Here is a 19,047-nt window from a genome sequence, read left to right as displayed (position 1 = left end):
TTGTGACGGTAGCGTCCGTCAGACCATCTTCAGGACGGACAGTAAATTATTTAAAAAGAGATCCCTGTATGAATATAATATAAGATTACTCAAAAATAGTTTAAAATTACATAATTTAAAAGAAGAAAGAGAAGATAACCTGTGTGAAGAAAAAGAAAAGAAGGATGGCACATATTTGATTTGGCCATACTGTGCAGCTTGAACCTTAACCCAAGGGTGAATTGGTTGTAGGTGAATGAGATCCATAGATTTAGATTGTAGAGAGTGATCACATCGCTTGCACCCAAAGTAATTCTTCTCTACCTACTTTGATCGTGTTTGCTGATCAAAACGAACCAAATCATTCAAGTATAAAGATAGAGGACCTCATGTCTAGCCTCCTATGAATGTATAAATAAAACATGGTTTGTTGACATGTTATGTCAATACTCGGGAGAGAAAGGTCAAACATGTCATACCTCAGCTTTTATAGAGCTAAACACTCTGGTTCTGATGAGACAAAACTATAATGTCTCAAAAACTTATAAGAGAGGCATCATCATCTCTTTAAAATATCATGAGTAGTTCATTCCTACACTTACTCTAAAATTCGGGAGAGAAGGGTTAAACTTGTCAAAACTCAGCTTTTATGCATCTAAACACCCTGATTCTAATGAGACAAAATATGATGTCTCAAAGACCTACAATAAAGGCATCATCTTCTGTTTAAAATACTTAAAATATCATGAGTAATTCATTCATACACTTACTCCAATATTATTTATAGCATTCATCACCTTGATTCCTGTACATAAATGCCCTTCATGGTATAGATGTGTATGGACACAAAACGCTACATGTATGTTTACGGTATGAGTTCAATGGCTACACTTTGACATCCTATCCCCTAACCAAACAAGCATTGGCAAAGCCAATAGGTCTAGCCAAGAGTTATTGGCTTTGTCAGTGTGTTTTTTAGACATTCTTTGAGCATGGCTGAACGTTTTTAAAAAAGCACTATGGTTCTGTTAGCACTGACAATGTCATTTTTACTTTCAGCCATGCTCCACAGTAGACACGCTTGCCCAACGTGGCTAAAAAAACTGTGACAACAACAATAGCTCTTGAGTAGGCCAGACCTAATGACTTTGCCAATGCTTTTTTTTCTGGTGGGAGATGGATTAGAGGGGGCCAGCAACAACACAGGAGGTATAAAGGGATAAAGAGGGACAGGACAAACGTCAATTTGGGAAGGGGCATCACAAGCAACAATTGGCAGGGCAAGCATCACTGATAGGGCAAGCGACAAAAGCTGGAGCAAATGCTTCACGTTTTGTCAGCACCATTTTTGTTTGTTCTGGACACTTTCTTATTCTTTAAGGCAAGATGGCTACTAATGATGAAACAAGTGGGTATGGCTGGTAAGTACCAATCAGCAAGCTCCAATAATGGTGCGCATATGAGGTTCCATCTTGCCCCCTCACTATTTTTCTAAGTTCACACATATATTGATGTGATCTGTTTCTGATACATTATTGACAGCTACACTCTTTTATTTTTGATAGGGACATTTTAGTGACTGTCATCTGTAAAATACATATTTTACACATTTAGAAGCAATAAAGTGGGAGGTCACTACCTCTGATTACAAGTGAGGGGTGTACATGGAGATAGAGTTATGGAACCCCTACTTCCACTTTTTTAATTATCCTCAAAAGTGGGGCCTTTGATGAACAGGTCTTGGTGTATTGATATTACATTGGCTTATACCCAATTAGCATATTTAATTTACTTGTAAGTCCAAAATAAAGTGGCACTACATGTGGCCAGGGCATGTACATAAATGCTTCTATTGGGCCTGCAGCACTAGTTGTTCCTCCCACTTACGCAACACTTTAACAATTCTGAGCCTATGTGTGCAGTTCAAACTGTCATTTCAACCTGACAAAATAAACCTTTTGCCAAGCCCAAACCTTCCTTTTAATACATATAAGTCAACACTAGGGTAGGCCCTGGACTGTCCAGATGGCATGGTGCAATGTATTTAAAAAGTAGGACCTGTACCTTTAAGTGTTATGTGTCCTGGTAGTGAAAAACTTTTGTTGTCACTACTACAAGTCATATCTCTCCCATAGGATAACATTTAAGTTGCCTTATTACATTTTATAAGTGTAATTTGCAAATGGGAAGAGATTACCAGTTCGTGTTTTGGGTCTCTGGAATCCTACTTTAAAATCCAAACTCATGGTGAGGTCGGATGTTACATTACAATTCTGAATATGCCACTTTTAGAAAGTTGGCTTTTTCTTGCTTTAGCCATTTGGTGCCTGCATTGTGTCTCTGATCACATGACTGGATGTAGTTGGCAGTTGGGCTTTGGGTATTACTCCTAGACAGCCTCACACAATGGGAGCTTAGGTGTGACTGGATGGGCCACCACTGGCAGGATGGGAGGGAGAAGTTAGGCACAGAACCACCTACACTTAAATAGGCTGTGTCCTGTCTCCACTGAAATGCCTGCATACCCCCTGTAGTTATCGTGGAGGCAGGAACGGCAGGGTAACTGTGCACTTCAAAGGCATGCCTTTAGAGGCTTCTCCAGCCTTTAAATGCACAGTTGTGTATAAAAGAATGACCTCGGACACTAACTCTTCAGTACACTGCTGGACCTGTGGATACTCTGCCAGGAAGAAGGACTGCTGTGCTGCTAAAGTGCTGCCACTCTTCTTGACTCCAGATTTGCTCCGAGGGATAGTTGGCTGGCCTCCTGATCTGAAGCCTCATTGACATATCGGGCTTCCGACAACCTTGGAACTGCTCCTGGACTCTGCCATCTGTGAGTCTACCTTGCCAAGTGGTACCACTCAAGTCCTGACCCTTGGAAGGTGCTTCGGCTGTGCAACTCATCGTCAACGTGCCTCCACACAATGCTCAACCAACCAGTGTTTAAGGTACTCTGTCCAGCAGACCTAACTGGATCTCTGTAACTGGTCCATGCTCCATCGCAGTTGACCTGAACTTGTGATTTGTTTCCGGTCCAGCACAATCAGATTAACCACAGTTGGAGATTTACGCTTTTTGGTTCTGATAATGATATTTAGTAATGATATTTAAGGATTCAAGATACCCATTAGGTGTTTAGTTGAGCATTGGTTTAAAAAAGTGCTCAAATCTGAGTACACAACTAGTTTGAGTATTTCAACGGCTTTAGGTGATGTTCATCTTGCTGTGAATTAGGAATTAGTGAGCACTCATTTAACACTTTAATATCCTCTTCAACGTCACACTTATGTTTAACTGGTCTCCCCTTTTCAAAATGGGACAGTAAATAAATGACAAATGGTAAACCTCAGAAGGGAGTTGTTATTTATGGTTTATATTTGGGTCTAATACCCACAAATTCCCAGTAAAAAAAAGAATAAAGTAAATGTTGTACATTATTGTCTAGGAATACAGCTGACTTTATGCCTTAGAGAAACTAATTTTGGGACTATTCTTTACCTTACACTACGCGAGTGCTAGCAAAATCTGAAATTATTGCTGTTGGTGCTGTGAATGCATGCTATGATATTGTATACAAATTATAGTCATTGAAGTTTATTCACCAAAATGCCAAAGGTAACAGAAGAGACATTATATATCCTTTGACCTTAACAATGGCACATGAAGTTACATCATATGACTTTTGCAACTGCATCATCCAAAGGAGTGATGTCACATAACCTTAATCCCGATGATATCACAATAATTGCCATTACTGAACTCACATATTTGCATAACAAATGTTATATATTTTTCTAGGGCAGAACAAAGGGTGGGGGTTTCTCTTTTCTGAGAAAGGTTTGAAAATATGGGCTTTAATAGTGCATGTTAATGCACAATTTTTACATCTGCTAAAAAGCCATAGGCTCTAAAAACACTCACTAAATATTCAAGTCCTTTCATGGTGTGCCAAGCTATTGAAATCTGACTCCTCATGAGATCACCCAGTTAGGTATTTTAAATGTCCTATAGGTGCCCCCTTATGTCAAAAATTACCTCCATAGCTAGGGCCAACATTTTGCACATACATTACATACAATATGCCAGTGCCAGACTTTTTCTTTTCGTAAAACTGCTTCTCTTGCACTAGGGAGGTCCCTTTTGTCAAAGGCTATCTCTAATATGACGGGGACCAAATGTTGTCATGTATGGCCCATGATCTTGCCACAGTTGTCTTCCCATATTCCAAGTGCCATCACAAGCAATTTGCTACAGGTGCCAACTATGCAAAGAATTTCCTCCAGAATGCCAGCGCTGGAATTTTTTCATGGGTGCTCCTTGCCAAAATGTACCTACAAAGCGCCAGCAGTGCATTTTGCCAAGGGTATCCCATTTGCAAGTATTGCCTCCAGTATTTAATTGCCAACATTTCAAGGGTGCTTCTATAAGCCAAGAGCATGCGAGGTCCAACAGCGGAACTGCAGGCATAACATATGCTTACTTACATTCACTTATTCACACTCATTATATCATTAGCACTGACTTGCACTCATTAATTTTCACCTACTCTTGTGCATTCACTCTCACCCTCAATCCCTCATTCGCACACTCTCACTCACTCTTACTCTTACTAACCAATACTTACTCATTTTGACACACATCCACAATCCCATATAGAAACATACATTCTCATACATATACACGCTCTTTCACCAAAACTCACTCTCACCCACATGCTCGCACACAACAAACATTAAAATCATTTTATCTAAGATGCCAGTGAACTATCTTACTGCTCCACTTGTTATTATGCTAATAGTGAATAATTAACTATTATTCAATAATAATATAATAAAAATGATCAGAAAGAGGTTAGACCCTGATTCTGATAATGCAAGACAAATGTGTCCTTCGCACTGATTTCTTACTTACTTACTTTGATAACTTTATTTCGGTCAAAGACCATAAAAGTGCAATAAAATATGTACAAGCACAGTATTAAAATATAAATACATCGAGTTAAAAAGTTATTAACAGCGGATATCAAAGTAATAATTAAAAGTAGAAGCAGTCGTCCCTTAGTCCTTGTGGATTATTGCGGATCTTCTCCTCCACATACCGAGAAGAAACCGGGAAACAGCAAAGACAATGGAGGGGGGGGGGGGTAGTGTCATAAGTTAAGACTCTACAGGCAAGAGCACAGTGCCTAAAGCTCAAATTCTTGCAAAGTGGGATGATCCAGCACTTCCAAATTTCCCCATATGCTGATTTCATAACCTCTGAGGCGAATGGACACATAGGCAAGGCCGAAAGTAGCAAGTGGCAACTTAGGGGTCGCAACTGTGACCCCTGGCGACCCCTAAATGACGGACATGACTGCAGTGTCTTGAGAATACAATAAGCACGGGGTCCTTCAATGTAATTATGAAGAGCTAAATTCAGATTTTATGTACACACCTAATTACAACTAAGATGTGCAAAGAATGTCATTGATAAGAGCGAAATCCAAATCTTCATTAAAGGAATCAGGAATGTTGGAAATTCACCTTTGCATATGCCTTTGCAAATTATATTTAAAATGCCATGTGATGAGACAGAAATTTCACTTGTTTGATGACATTTCTGTGCAACAAATTTCCTAATAGACTTGTCACTAGCATTCCTTGTAAGGTCCATAAGAAGTTTTTGAACACTCACAAATTCCAAATTATTTGGATTGCAAGTTGTTTTCCACACTGTAAAAACCTAAAAATGTAATTTAGTCAAGCTAGGATGAGAGTGAATGCGTTTTTTAAAACAGCACACTGTAAATTGAAAGCGATAAATAGACTGTATGAGTTTCTCCATACTGAAACATTTAAAACACTCTTTCAGGCTTAGTAGGACTTTGTCTCGTAGCTAATGCATTTCGACTGCAGAAATATATATGCATGTGAGTACTCGAGTCCTGGGCATCTGGAACAATCTCAGGATTCCAGACGCAGTACTGAATTCATTTTGAATTCCTGTTAAGAAAGACATTTTCTTCAAAGGAGGGGTAACTCCCAGCGTCACATCACAACTATATCACTAATTCCAATGTAGTCATTTCACACCAGGAATTACTGACAGCATGGGTATCATTAATTCCAAAGTGCAATATGATCTTGTTTTTGAAGAATCACCTATAGATCCCCTACGGAATGAAATATAACACTAGTAATCATTGCTACCACACCAAGGGGCATATCATCAAGGGGGTTTATCTCCGCTTTTTTGGCTTTAAAAGCCTAGAAAGCGGAGATAAAATTATCTCCCTATTACCTAGCTGTTGCTAACACCAATTAGCGACAGCTAGTAGGAGATAGCGACCATCTTGGGCCCCGCTTTGCATGTCAGTGAAATGTATCACTAATGACATGCAAAGTGGGCGTGCCAAGATGTTTGAAACAGTCGCCTTCATCACTATCTCCTATTACCAACTTTTGGAGATATTCGCGCTAAGCGTGAATATCTCCAAAAGCTAACACCTGCCCCTGAGCAGTTCTTAGCCATGTTATCCAATGGTGGGTGGATAACATGGCTAAGAGCGTTAGCTCGGTAATGCATGAATATTGCGGACTTTTCAGCGATATTCATGCATTTCGGACGATTTTTATCGCTTAGGAGATAAACCTTGATAATAGCAAGGTTCCTAAGCGATAAAAATCGCTGCAGCTCGGCGATAAAAATATTGCCGCTAAGCCAACATAGTGATAATTATCGCTAGTTGTTGGTAATATGCCCCCAAATTTGGCATGTTTTTCACAATTTCCACGTCAAAATTATAGGGATTAACTCCACTGTGTTTGATTCATCAAAACGTGCAGAAATGTCATTACTTGAAATACCAATGTGGGCAGAATCTCATTTTTCTTCTCAAATCAGTAAAAAGAGACTGAAAAGAAGGAGGACCTTAGGGAGCAAATTTATAATTTCTTTTTTCCAGTAAATAAACTCTTGTGGAGCAGACCCTGCCCTTTCTATAGCCATAAACTGCCCTGCCTGTGTATCCCATAAAAGTACCATCAGCTTTGATAAATTAGACAATTTGCGGCCCATCTCTCTGTTACCATATCTGGCCAAGGTAGCAGAAAAAACGGTCAATCTCCAACTAATGGATTTCATAGACAAAGCTGCCTTACTCCACGACACACAATTTGGCTTCCGCCCCCGCCACTCTACGGAATCGGCACTATTGACGGCTGTGGAATCCCTACGGCAGGGGGTGGATGAAGGTCATACTATGGCCCTTATCCTATTGGACCTGAGTGCGGCATTCGACACTGTAGCTCATTCCACCTTGCTACAGTGTCTGAATGATGGAGGCATAACTGGAGCCGCACTCCAATGGATCCAATCCTTCCTAACGGGGAGAAGTTTCCAGGTCCGTCAAGGGGCCTACTATTCCCGAGACATAGAATTGGGTCAGGGCGTTCCTCAGGGCTCGTCCCTGAGCCCAACTCTTTTCAATCTCTATGTCTCCCCAGTGGCTTCAATTGTGGTGGGACACGGACTACAAATTGTTACCTATGCCGACGACACGCAGCTGGTTGTCTCCCTCTCGCGTGCACCCGGTCTTGCCATGGACAGTTTCAGGGCTTGCATGCAAGATCTTGCTACCTGGATGTCCACTAATTGCCTGAAATTAAATGGCAACAAGACCGAGGTGCTCGTGGTGGGAGGCAGCCCATCTGTCTGGACGCCGGCATGGTGGCCACCATGCCTAGGCGAGGCCCCCACACCTCGGAAAGAAGTCAGAAATCTCGGGGTCTGGCTAGATACTGACCTGTCCTTCGGACCACAGATTAACAGGGTGACGGGCATTTGCTTCAGCATTCTAAAAACTCTGCGGAAAGTCCTAATCCTCCTTCCTACCGCCGCCCGCAGAACGCTGGTGCATGCCCTAGTCACCTCACGCTTGGACTTTGGCAACCTACTCTATTTGGGAGCTACCTGTAAAGCGATAAATCGACTTCAGGTGCTACAGAATGCTGCAGCTCGCCTCATCTTAAACCTCCCAAAAAGATCGAACTCCAAGGCCGCCCTCCAGTCACTCCATTGGCTGCCAGTGAGGAGCAGAGTTGAATTTAAATCCCTCTGTACCTGCCACCGTATCCTCGCTAAAAAAGCGCCAGCACCACTCCAGAACCTTATTACAAGGTATGCACCAACTCGTGCACTGCGCTCCTCGCATGGAGGCTTACTTAAGGTCCCTAGGGTGAAAAAGGCCCGTATGGGAGGAAGATCCTTCCGATACCTGGCGGCAAAAAGCTGGAATAATTTACCTCTCAATCTCCGTCTGGACCCCTCCGAATCTAGTTTCCGGAGGAAATTAAAAACTTACCTCTTCTCAAAATAAGTGGGCTCCTCCCCTACTTCTCCTTCAGAGTGCTTCAGTTCAGCGCGGGGACACGCATTCTGCGTAACCAGGCGCTCTAGAAATGCCCCTTAATAATAATTAATAACGCACTAAGCTATAATTTACATTTTATGCAAGATTGAATAGATTTTTTTTGCCCTTCAATAGTCGACTGAGAGTCAATGCTTTTGTCCTTCAATAGTCGACAGAGAGTCAATGCCTAATCACCAATGAAGACCTCACAATGGTCAAACAGTGAGTTTACTACTTCCACGGACCTGCGTTCCATAAAACTGTGCTTCCAAGACATGAAAGTTGAAAATGAAGTCCTGATCACAAGGGCCTTGCCCGGGTATAGGTTGAAGACATTTAGCCAAGCTAATGAAGGTGGAAGAAAAGAGAACATTGTCTTGGGACCTGCAGAGACCGGGTGGAGGTGCGCAGGGGAACACACTGCATGATTTGTTCACACACATTTGTAAACCGCTAAGGCAACGTTTCCAGTTACTCACCCCAGCTTGTGCTAGGTTCCCAGAAGATTTGATAGTAATAGTACTAAACAGGTTACAGTATAATTTAAAAGCGTTAAAAATGAGCTATACATGCCAGCTCATGAGCATGCACACATTCAGAATTTTGTAAACAGGGTAAGGCAATGTCTGTTTTGTTCACTCCCTATAGATGTCACCGCAGGATCGGGATGCTATGGAAATATCATGGAGGTTCCAACAACTGGGGCTAACTGTGCAACCGCAAGGCAAGACAGGCTATCATATTGTGGTAGGTACCATTTAATTCCTGAAGAGCATGAACCAACAAAATCATTCTCCATCTCATTTTATGTAAATATCATTTTAGCGTGCATATCTGCAAAAAGCATACAGTCCAGGGCCAATGGAATTATGCAATGGGGAGGGCCAAATTATGCAATAGGTTGACTTAAAGAAGCAGCAAGGAAAGACAAATTATGCGGCGTAATGTGGCTCATTGTGTAACAGTATATAAACTGTCTGGGCATAGATCAAGCCTTCACCCTGCACTGGTAATTATCTCCCGTATTACATCTGTAGCTAAATGGATTCTGCCCATTTAGCCTTCCCAGATTTTTTGTTTTTGAATCACCTGGACTTGGACTTGTTACTGTAGGTAAGCCTCACAACAGCTGTGTCACCCATAGTAATTACATGGTTAACAGACTGCGAATGTTTACCGCCAGTGCCTCCCTATTAGGATAAAGCCGCTGCAATGCAGAAAGGGTAAGGGGCAATTTTCTGCCTACATGTGAACACTTGTGCACACGTGTGAGGGCTGCACATGTAGGACCATGGGTGTGTGCAACTTGGTAACTGCTCACAGGTAACCTGACACACAGGCACAGAGGGGACTCTGCAGAGTTTGATATCAAACTGGGGGAGGCCTTATTATATTAGTGGGCACTCATAGGTAAAGTCAAAATGGTCTATGGTTTTGTCTGCAGTGACACATCATTATGCACATAGGGGAAACACTGCCTTAGAGTGACGTTTTGCTTCCCTTTGGACAACGAAGTCCAGCAAAGTATCAAACTGGGGTGAAAGGTGTGCACCCATTTTAAATATGCAAGTCCCAATCTGATACATTCGCACCTCATGGGTTATCCATACATGTTATATTTCCCTGGATCAGCTCTGAATCAGAGCCCAGTCCTTTTGTCACTCTGCTGGGCCAAGTTAATTACCCTGCTTCCCAGTAGAAGGAACAAAGGCCTTCTACATGGAGGGAGCATTTAGCAGTGGTTCACTTAATTGCCTGAGGGGTGGAAAAGAAAATCTGCACCTGTTAATTAGCTCTCAAACTGTGCCAGGATTGGGACAACCTAGGCCCACTGAACAAAGGATGAGGCCTAGACCTCCTGAGCCATCACAGGAAGGGCCTCTCCTCTTTGAAGTGTTTGTGGGAAAGGCCCTAGCGATGATGTTGGCTAGGGGTGAGGCTGCGGATCCCTGAGTAGATGTTAGCAGTGACTTCTTGATGGCACCATTTTGAATTGTCCAAGCATGCTGTGGAGGAGGCTGTGACATGTGTGGAGGGGTTTTGTGACACTCTAGGATTGGCCATGATGGCCTGGCTCCAAGAACTTTCCACCCCATTTAAAACTCTTGCACAACGGAAATGTAGTTGTTGGATTTGGACACTGGGACTGAACCGTGGCAGCCTCATAAACAACTGGAAAGATAAGCCCTTGATGCCCTTCTGGACTAAGGACTCTACCAACAGTTGTCCTCAGGACAGTATGTCTCTCCAGGACCAGGGAAAGAGGTCCCTTTAAACCTCATAGGGAAGGGGTAAGAACTAGATGTTTGTGCACAAACAGGAGGAGAGAAGCACCAGAGGGGGAAACATCCTTTACAACGCAACTTTTACCAAGCAGTGCTTTTACATCGCAACTTTTACAACGCAACCATTACAACGCATTTCACTGGGGCGCGCTCTAGGATAGGGAACAGATTTAATTTACTATCCAACACCTTCTCTACTATCCACGGGGACTGGAGTTGGAATAGTAAATTAAACTATTCACTATCCAGCACCCCTCAACACTATGCGTTGTAAAGGCATGCGCTGTAAAACTTGTGATGTAAAAGAATGCGATGTAAAAGCATGCTTTGTGATGTCATACATCCCACAAGAGGGGAACAAAAAGGCAATAGGCTGGTGTAGGGAGCTGGTGGAATAATATCCTTGCAAAGTGTGCCAACTTAGAGGCCAGGAGGCCTGTGGAAAAGGCTCCATGTGGCCAGGGCATGCCACCAGGAGCAAAATAAGATGATAATTATGCAAAACGACCCTCAGCAGAGAAAACAGAGTGTGTGAACTCTGCTGGAACACTAGCAAAAATCCCCAGGGTGGGCCAGTGCCTGGGGGTGAACAAAGAGCTACCAGTTCATGAAAAAGGGTGCCACGACCCCACTACTGAGCCCCATTAAAGCAAGGCAAGGGAGGAACACCATCACCCCACTAAGAAGGAAGGAAGGGGTCTGGCTCCAATTCTGGCCCCACCGATGGAAAAGACGTGGGAGCGTAATCGCTCTCCCACCACATGCTAGTGTCAGGGGGAAGCCCCCAACTTTGCACACCCTGCCCACATGGAGCAGGAAGGGGAGAAGTCCTGAGCCAGCAATAAAGTACTGGTAGGGCAGCCGGTGGTGGGTTCCTCTTGCTTTCCCCAACGTAAGCACCCAACGGGTTACCCCCCGGGATCAGACAACCCCCAATAAAAAAGATAAAAGGCAACAAAAAGAAGACACGGGGAAGCCTGCACAATGGAAACAAAGTCATGAATGGAGACGCTCATTATGCATGCACGCTTTTGGGAGGGATCTCCCCATAATGCCCAACAGGGCCTGCAATGGACCAAGAAAGATTGCTGCTGCTTGTGGTGGCCTCAGGACAGCTTTTGTGCAGCCACATATAAAAGGAGAGTGTGTGTGGTCCCGCAGAAGTGCAGCAGCCAAAGTGACGGTAAGTGTGCTATGTCACAGAAATGTTTACACTAATAGCCGGTTTCCTCACAACATCACTCATGGCATGTTCTATAAAATCACTGATTGAAACATAACTAGCTCTCATTAAGTGGCAATCTGGGGAGTATTGCTCTTTGCCTTGAGAATTGCCTGCAGCAACGCACCCCCGCTCTTCCTCCTATGCCCACCTGCTCTTCCAAGGCAACCAGAATTACCGTCCCGTGGTTTAATGAAGTCCTCAGGCAGATTAAATGCTCCTGCAAGAGCCTGGAAAGGGTATGCCGCAAACACTTTAATCTAGAGGACAAAGCTATTCATAAACAGGCCTTGGAAGTCCACCACACAAAAAATTTCCGAGGCCAAAAATGATATTTTGCTGCCAAATTATTCGTTCATAACAATACCCTTACAACTTGGAGACAAATATCTTGCGGTCAACTACTGATGATGGAGGTATGGATTAAGGGTGCAAAGTGTGCTGTACGTGAATGGGACTTATTTTGTGAGCGCATAAGTGTTTATCCGGACACCAGTGTTTTCGTGAAAAGTGGGAAAGATGGGCTCGGGACATCCCAGCAATACTGGCACTACCGGCACTCTTAGGACTTATGGAGCCTCACTCGTGGAGACATTGATGATGCGGAGCCGCAGGGCGCCTTTAGCATTTCGCCTGGCAAAGAACATTATTTTAATGAGGGGCAGTAGAGAGGCCACTTGGTTAGAGAAGTTTTGAAAGTCATGGGCAATATTTTTTGGAATTCCTTAACCACCATGCCCTTTAACACGCCCACTGGGGCGGGACTTAATATATTCAAATAAATCACTGCTTGCGCTCAAAACGCGTATGGCAATTTGGAATGCGAGGTGTTAGCTGACTGCACTACCGCCTGCGAGAATCCTGTGTGTCCATAGGTGTGTGGCTCCCCACCTGGGCAACCTTGATGTTGTCGTGTAAAGTGTCTCGCTCAGCCGCAGGGATCCCCGATAACGGAAGGCGTATCCTGAGTAAATTCAAGTGTGGAAAAAGTCAGTGAAACGCTGTGGCAGAAGCGTTTCTAGCCGGAGAGGCTTTCATCAGTGCCGGTATCCCAGGTATGGTCGAATCATCTGGAGCTCCTAAAGCATTTCTAAAACCACTCCCTGTGTAGCAGTCTCTCAGCTACTCCTCCTAATTAGAGTTATGTACCTCCTCACACAGCGTCTCCGGGAAGACAGCATGCTGGATCAAGTAGTTCATCGTGGAACCCTCATACAGTGATGGAGTGAGTCCAAAACACCCAGTGGCGACGTGCCGTATAATCTGTCGTAGTCTGCCCAAGAGTAAGATTGTCCAGCTCACATCACTTGTGTCCCCTTATCAGGCAGTACAGTTCTGCCTATCTCTCTCTCTCTCTCTCTCTCTCTCTCTCTCTCTCTCTCTCTCTCTCTGTATATATATATATATATATATATTACCTACTGGCAGTCGCCAGTAGGTAGTTATAATTAGGACCTTGTTTCTATTCAAAAAGCATTTTTTCTTTTCTCAATAACTTTGGCGCTAATTGAAGAATCTTTGCGAAATTTACAAAACTAGTGGGGCGCTCCAGTCAGATTAGGCAAGCAGGGGCCGAGAAAAAAGGGGGGTCCCAAAACGTGTTTTCTCCACGTAAATTTCCATCAGAAACTTTAGACACGGCTACAGCCCGAACTGCTGAACGGAACTACACAAAATTTTGCAAAAAGGTAGCCCTTGGTTCCAAAATAGACTTTTTTTTAAATGGTGTAAATCAGTTCAGTAGTTCCTACGAAATTAAAAAAATAGAGGTCGGAAAATCAATTTCCCATAGGAAACTTTAGACACTGCTACAGCTGGATCTGCTGAATGGAATTAGACTAAATTTGGCAAAAAGGTACTGCTTGCTTCGGAAAGCATCCTTTTTTTAAATGGTGTAAATCCGTTCAGAAGTTGCTGAGAAAATAAAAAATAAAAGTTTCGATATTTAGAGGCACAGAGGATCCTCGCACCCTACTGATGACGAGCTTTATTCTAATTGTCTGTCAACACTCCAAACCAGGAAGTGTTGGCAACCAATCAGAATGAAAAACGCAAAAAAAAAGAAAAGGGGGCAGGGTAGAAACACCCTGAACACTAGGCCTGCTCAGGGGGACCCCCCCCCCAAAAAAATTATATATATATATATATATTACCTACTGGCGGTCACCAGTAGGTAGCTATAATTAGGACCTTGTTTCTATTCAAAACACATTTTTTCTTTTCTCAATAACTTTGGTGCTAATTGAAGAGTCTTTGCGAAATTTACAAAACTAGTGGGGCGCTCCAGTCAGATGCGGCAAGCAGAGGCCGAGAAAAAAGGGGGGTCCCAAAACGTGTTTTCTCCACATAAATTTGTATCAGAAACTTTAGACACGGATACAGCCCGAACTGCTGAACGGAACTACACAAAATTTTGCAAAAAGGTAGCCCTTGGTTCCAAAAGAGACCTTTTTTTAAATGGTGTAAATCAGTTCAGTAGTTCCTGCGAAATTAAAAAAATAGAGGTCGGAAAATCAATTTCCCATAGGAAACTTTAGACACTGCTACAGCTGGATCTGCTGAATGGAATTAGACTAAATTTGGCAAAAAGGTACTGCTTGCTTCGGAAAGCATCCTTTTTTTTAAATGGTGTAAATCCGTTCAGAAGTTGCTGAGAAAAGAAAAAATTAAAGTTTCGATATTTAGAGGCACAGAGGATCCTCGCACCCTCCTGATGACGAGCTTTATTCTAATTGTCTGTCAACACTCCAAACCAGGAAGTGTTGGCAACCAATCAGAATGAGAAACGCAAAAAAAAGAAAAGGGGCAGGGTAGAAACACCCTGACCCCTAGGCCTGCTCAGGGGGCCCCAAAAAAGCATTTTGTCAAAAAACGAAATCGGCCAAAAGATGCTTCTTTAAGTAGTAGTCATGTTTGCAGAGTGGTGGAGAAAGGGTGCTGGGCCTCCGACCAGCACTCAGGAATTACGCTGCATAGCACTTACAGGAGGTACCTGGAATGCTTCTTGGCCCCAGAACTCCCTCAAAACTAAATTTGACTTCATCCCCCATCCTGTAGTCTTCCAAGAGGTGCGTTTGCAGAGTGGTGAAGAAAGGGGGGCATGGCCTCCAAAGATGTCTTAGCAGTCCTACTGTGTGGGACTTACTAGAGATAACAAGAGGGGTAGTTGGCCCCAAGGACATCGTTGGGGCCAACTTCCCCCCCTATTGCCTCCAGTAAGTCCCAAACAGCAGTATTGGTAAGTACTTGTACCAGGCCATGCCCCTTTTCCCACCAGTCTACAAATGCGCTCCATGGCATGCTCTTGGATGGGGATTGAAGTCCCCTTCGCTGCTGGGGGTCCTTTAGGGGCCAACTAGCCAACCTCTTACCTCCAGTAAGCCCCACACAGTGGGATTGCTGAGAGGTAGACAAAGGCCACACACCCTTTCTCCACCACTCTGAAAATGCACCCCAGGTGTGTTGTTAGTTGGGGAATTAATTTTAATTAAATACTGAGGGTCCCTGGGGGCCAACTAGCCAACCAGGTACCTCCAATGTGTGGCACACAGCTGGATTGCAGAGAGGTGGTCTGAGACCAGGAAGCACTTTTGCAGAGTGGTGCAAAAAGGGGACTTGGTCTCGGCAAGATACCCTTTTTTAATATTTATTTTTTACAAAGGGGCTGTGTAGCCCCCCTTCTTTTACATTGTTTGGGCCCTGGCGACCCTATCCCCCAGGGTCTGACCCCTATTCATTAAAAAGATGGGAAGGGGGCTCTTCCCAAGGCCAATTTCGGCCATGGGGACCCCCTGGGCCGGCCTTTTCATTTTTTAATATTATGATTTATTTTTTATTAGAAGGTATGGGGCTTTTTGGCCCACCTCCGGGCCACTTTTGGTCCCAGTGACCCCTTCCCCCGGGACCTGGGCTCTGTTATTGGGACCGTGGGGGCAGCCCTAATACCCCCACGGTCCCACCATCTACCTGCCTCCTTTGCTTTTTCCTGCAGAAGCCAGCATTGTTTTTGAGCAAAGGGAGCTGTTCTTGCTTCAATTAAGCTTTATGGCCGTGCCTAGGTAAAACCGCATGGGTAAGTTCTGCTGGAGTTTACCACCCACCCCTATCAGAGACTCACAGACCCACTCACTGACCCAGCTGTTGGGGACTTAGTTGTGGCAACAACAGGGGTTCTTGGCCCCACCAACCCTCCAAAGCCAAGGGGACTTCATGAATATTATAGCTGTTTCTTGTTAGAAGCTATAGATTAAAGTTTATAATTGTATTTTGATATTTTCTAGGATCCAGCTATAGCAGAATAAATATAAATTACTTTTTGGGGTTAGTCCCTTGAGATAAATGCCAACTTTAATTCTGTGCATGCACCACTTTTAAATATCAGAGACTCTACTGTGTGGGGAAAAGAGTGTTAATATTTAAAAGAAGGGTTTGCCACCAATAAAAGGTTTGACAGCAGATTTTACGCTACAGTAGTCTGACTACACATGGTAGGCCAATCGTATAGATAGCACAATAGATGCTGCAGTCAAGAGGTGTCATTTAACTTCCAGGTCCTAAGCACATTTCTACACCATATACTAGGTAATTGTCCGCAAATTAAAATGTCAATAAGGGATAAGCCAATTTAACCATGTTTAAAAGGGAAGCACCAGCACTTTACTTCTGTTTAGTGCACAGAGTTCAATACCCAGCAAAAATATGATCAAGAAAAAGGTAAAATATCTGGGATAGCCATGCATAAAAGACAGATTTGCTAAATTTTTAAGTCACCTGTGCTTCATTGTGATTTATCCATGTCATATTTTATGTGAGCCATGTTTCCAAGGGCCTGATGTACTATGCATTGTTTAGGTCACAAATGGCTCTATTTAGAAAATCTGGCCATTTGCGACTGGAAAAATTCTATATACAAAGCCCTATTTTGCAATTCGGTAACCAATTATAAAATCGCAAGATGGGTTTGCAATTCAATATTAATAAGGGGCATTATAAGGGCATCCCTACCTAATAGTGACTCATAGTGGTATGTGTGAATGTTTTGTGACCAGAATGCGGTCACAAATCATTCGCCTTTTACCACCTCTTTCAAGTAGGTGGTAACCCATTTGCAAACTGTAAGGGGTCCTCAAGGGACCCCTTCCCTTTTGTGAATGTGTATAAAATCAGTTTTAGGCACAGGCAGTCCTGCAGCTGGGCATTTCTTTGATGTTGTTAGCAAATCGTACTGAAGCCTCTAGAAAAGGGGTTTGGCTGTTGCTGTATTGATGCCTGTCCCTGTGGCTCTGGATATTTGACTTGGAAGGATGTCAGTGATCAAACAACTATGCCAACAATAATTTTTACTACTTTATCATCTTCACTGCAGGGGTCCGTGCGTCCCACCAGATGGCAGCAACTGACCTCCGAAACATGAACAAATACAAAACAGAGATTTTGGCAGTTGGCCGCAGTTTGTGTATGGATCCGGCTGTGATTGCTGGAATCATTTCTCATGAATCCTGCTCAGGGGGCCCCAAAAAAGCATTTTGTCAAAAAACGAAATCGGCCAAAAGATGCTTCTTTAAGTAGTAGTCATGTTTGCAGAGTGGTGGAGAAAGGGTGCTGGGCCTCCGACCAGCACTCAGGAATTACGCTGCATAGCACTTACAGGAGGTACCTGGAATGCTTCTTGGCCCCAGAACTCCCTCAAAACTAAATTTGACTTCATCCCCCATCCTGTAGTCTTCCAAGAGGTGCGTTTGCAGAGTGGTGAAGAAAGGGGGGCATGGCCTCCAAAGATGACTTAGCAGTCCTACTGTGTGGGACTTACTAGAGATAACAAGAGGGGTAGTTGGCCCCAAGGACATCGTTGGGGCCAACTTCCCCCCCTATTGCCTCCAGTAAGTCCCAAACAGCAGTATTGGTAAGTACTTGTACCAGGCCATGCCCCTTTTCCCACCAGTCTACAAATGCGCTCCATGGCATGCTCTTGGATGGGGATTGAAGTCCCCTTCGCTGCTGGGGGTCCTTTAGGGGCCAACTAGCCAACCTCTTACCTCCAGTAAGCCCCACACAGTGGGATTGCTGAGAGGTAGACAAAGGCCACACACCCTTTCTCCACCACTCTGAAAATGCACCCCAGGTGTGTTGTTAGTTGGGGAATTAATTTTAATTAAATACTGAGGGTCCCTGGGGGCCAACTAGCCAACCAGGTACCTCCAATGTGTGGCACACAGCTGGATTGCAGAGAGGTGGTCTGAGACCAGGAAGCACTTTTGCAGAGTGGTGTAAAAAGGGGACTTGGTCTCGGCAAGATACCCTTTTTTAATATTTATTTTTACAAAGGGGCTGTGTAGCCCCCCTTCTTTTACATTGTTTGGGCCCTGGCGACCCTATCCCCCAGGGTCTGACCCCTATTCATTAAAAAGATGGGAAGGGGGCTCTTCCCAAGGCCAATTTCGGCCATGGGGACCCCCTGGGCCGGCCTTTTCATTTTTTAATATTATGATTTATTTTTTATTAGAAGGTATGGGGCTTTTTGGCCCACCTCCGGGCCACTTTTGGTCCCAGTGACCCCTTCCCCCGGGACCTGGGCTCTGTTATTGGGACCGTGGGGGCAGCCCTAATACCCCCACGGTCCCACCATCTACCTGCCTCCTTTGCTTTTTCCTGCAGAAGCCAGCATTGTTTTTGAGCAAAGGGAGCTGTTCTTGCTTCAATTAAGCTTTATGGCCGCGCCTATGTAAGACCGCATGGGTAAGTTCTGCTGGAGTTTACCACCCACCCCTATCAGAGACTCACAGACCCACTCACTGACCCAGCTGTTGGGGACTTAGTTGTGGCAACAACAGGGGTTCTTGGCCCCACCAACCCTCCAAAGCCAAGGGGACTTCATGAATATTATAGCTGTTTCTTGTTAGAAGCTATAGATTAAAGTTTATAATTGTATTTTGATATTTTCTAGGATCCAGCTATAGCAGAATAAATATAAATTACTTTTTGGGGTTAGTCCCTTGAGATAAATGCCAACTTTAATTCTGTGCATGCACCACTTTTAAATATCAGAGACTCTACTGTGTGGGGAAAAGAGTGTTAATATTTAAAAGAAGGGTTTGCCACCAATAAAAGGTTTGACAGCAGATTTTACGCTACAGTAGTCTGACTACACATGGTAGGCCAATCGTATA

At 43.8% G+C, this 19,047-nt stretch overlaps 1 protein-coding gene across 1 annotated transcript in view; it reads left to right on the top strand.

The window, feature by feature from the left end:
- The window catches only part of LOC147697173 (lysozyme g-like), an 83,261-nt gene that overhangs the window by 23,343 nt on the left and 40,871 nt on the right, over positions 1-19,047 (top strand). The window contains exon 3 of the mRNA XM_086934234.1: positions 9,023-9,121. Within this exon, the coding sequence (XP_086790360.1) occupies positions 9,023-9,121 (99 nt within the window). The remainder of the gene's footprint in view (positions 1-9,022; positions 9,122-19,047) is intronic.

Source organism: Lissotriton vulgaris, chromosome 8 (genome assembly GCF_964263255.1).
Source record: "Lissotriton vulgaris chromosome 8, aLisVul1.2, whole genome shotgun sequence".
Lineage (NCBI taxonomy): Eukaryota > Metazoa > Chordata > Amphibia > Caudata > Salamandridae > Lissotriton > Lissotriton vulgaris.
The sequence above is the reverse complement of the archived record's forward strand: the minus strand, read 5'-3'. Positions and strand labels throughout refer to the sequence as shown.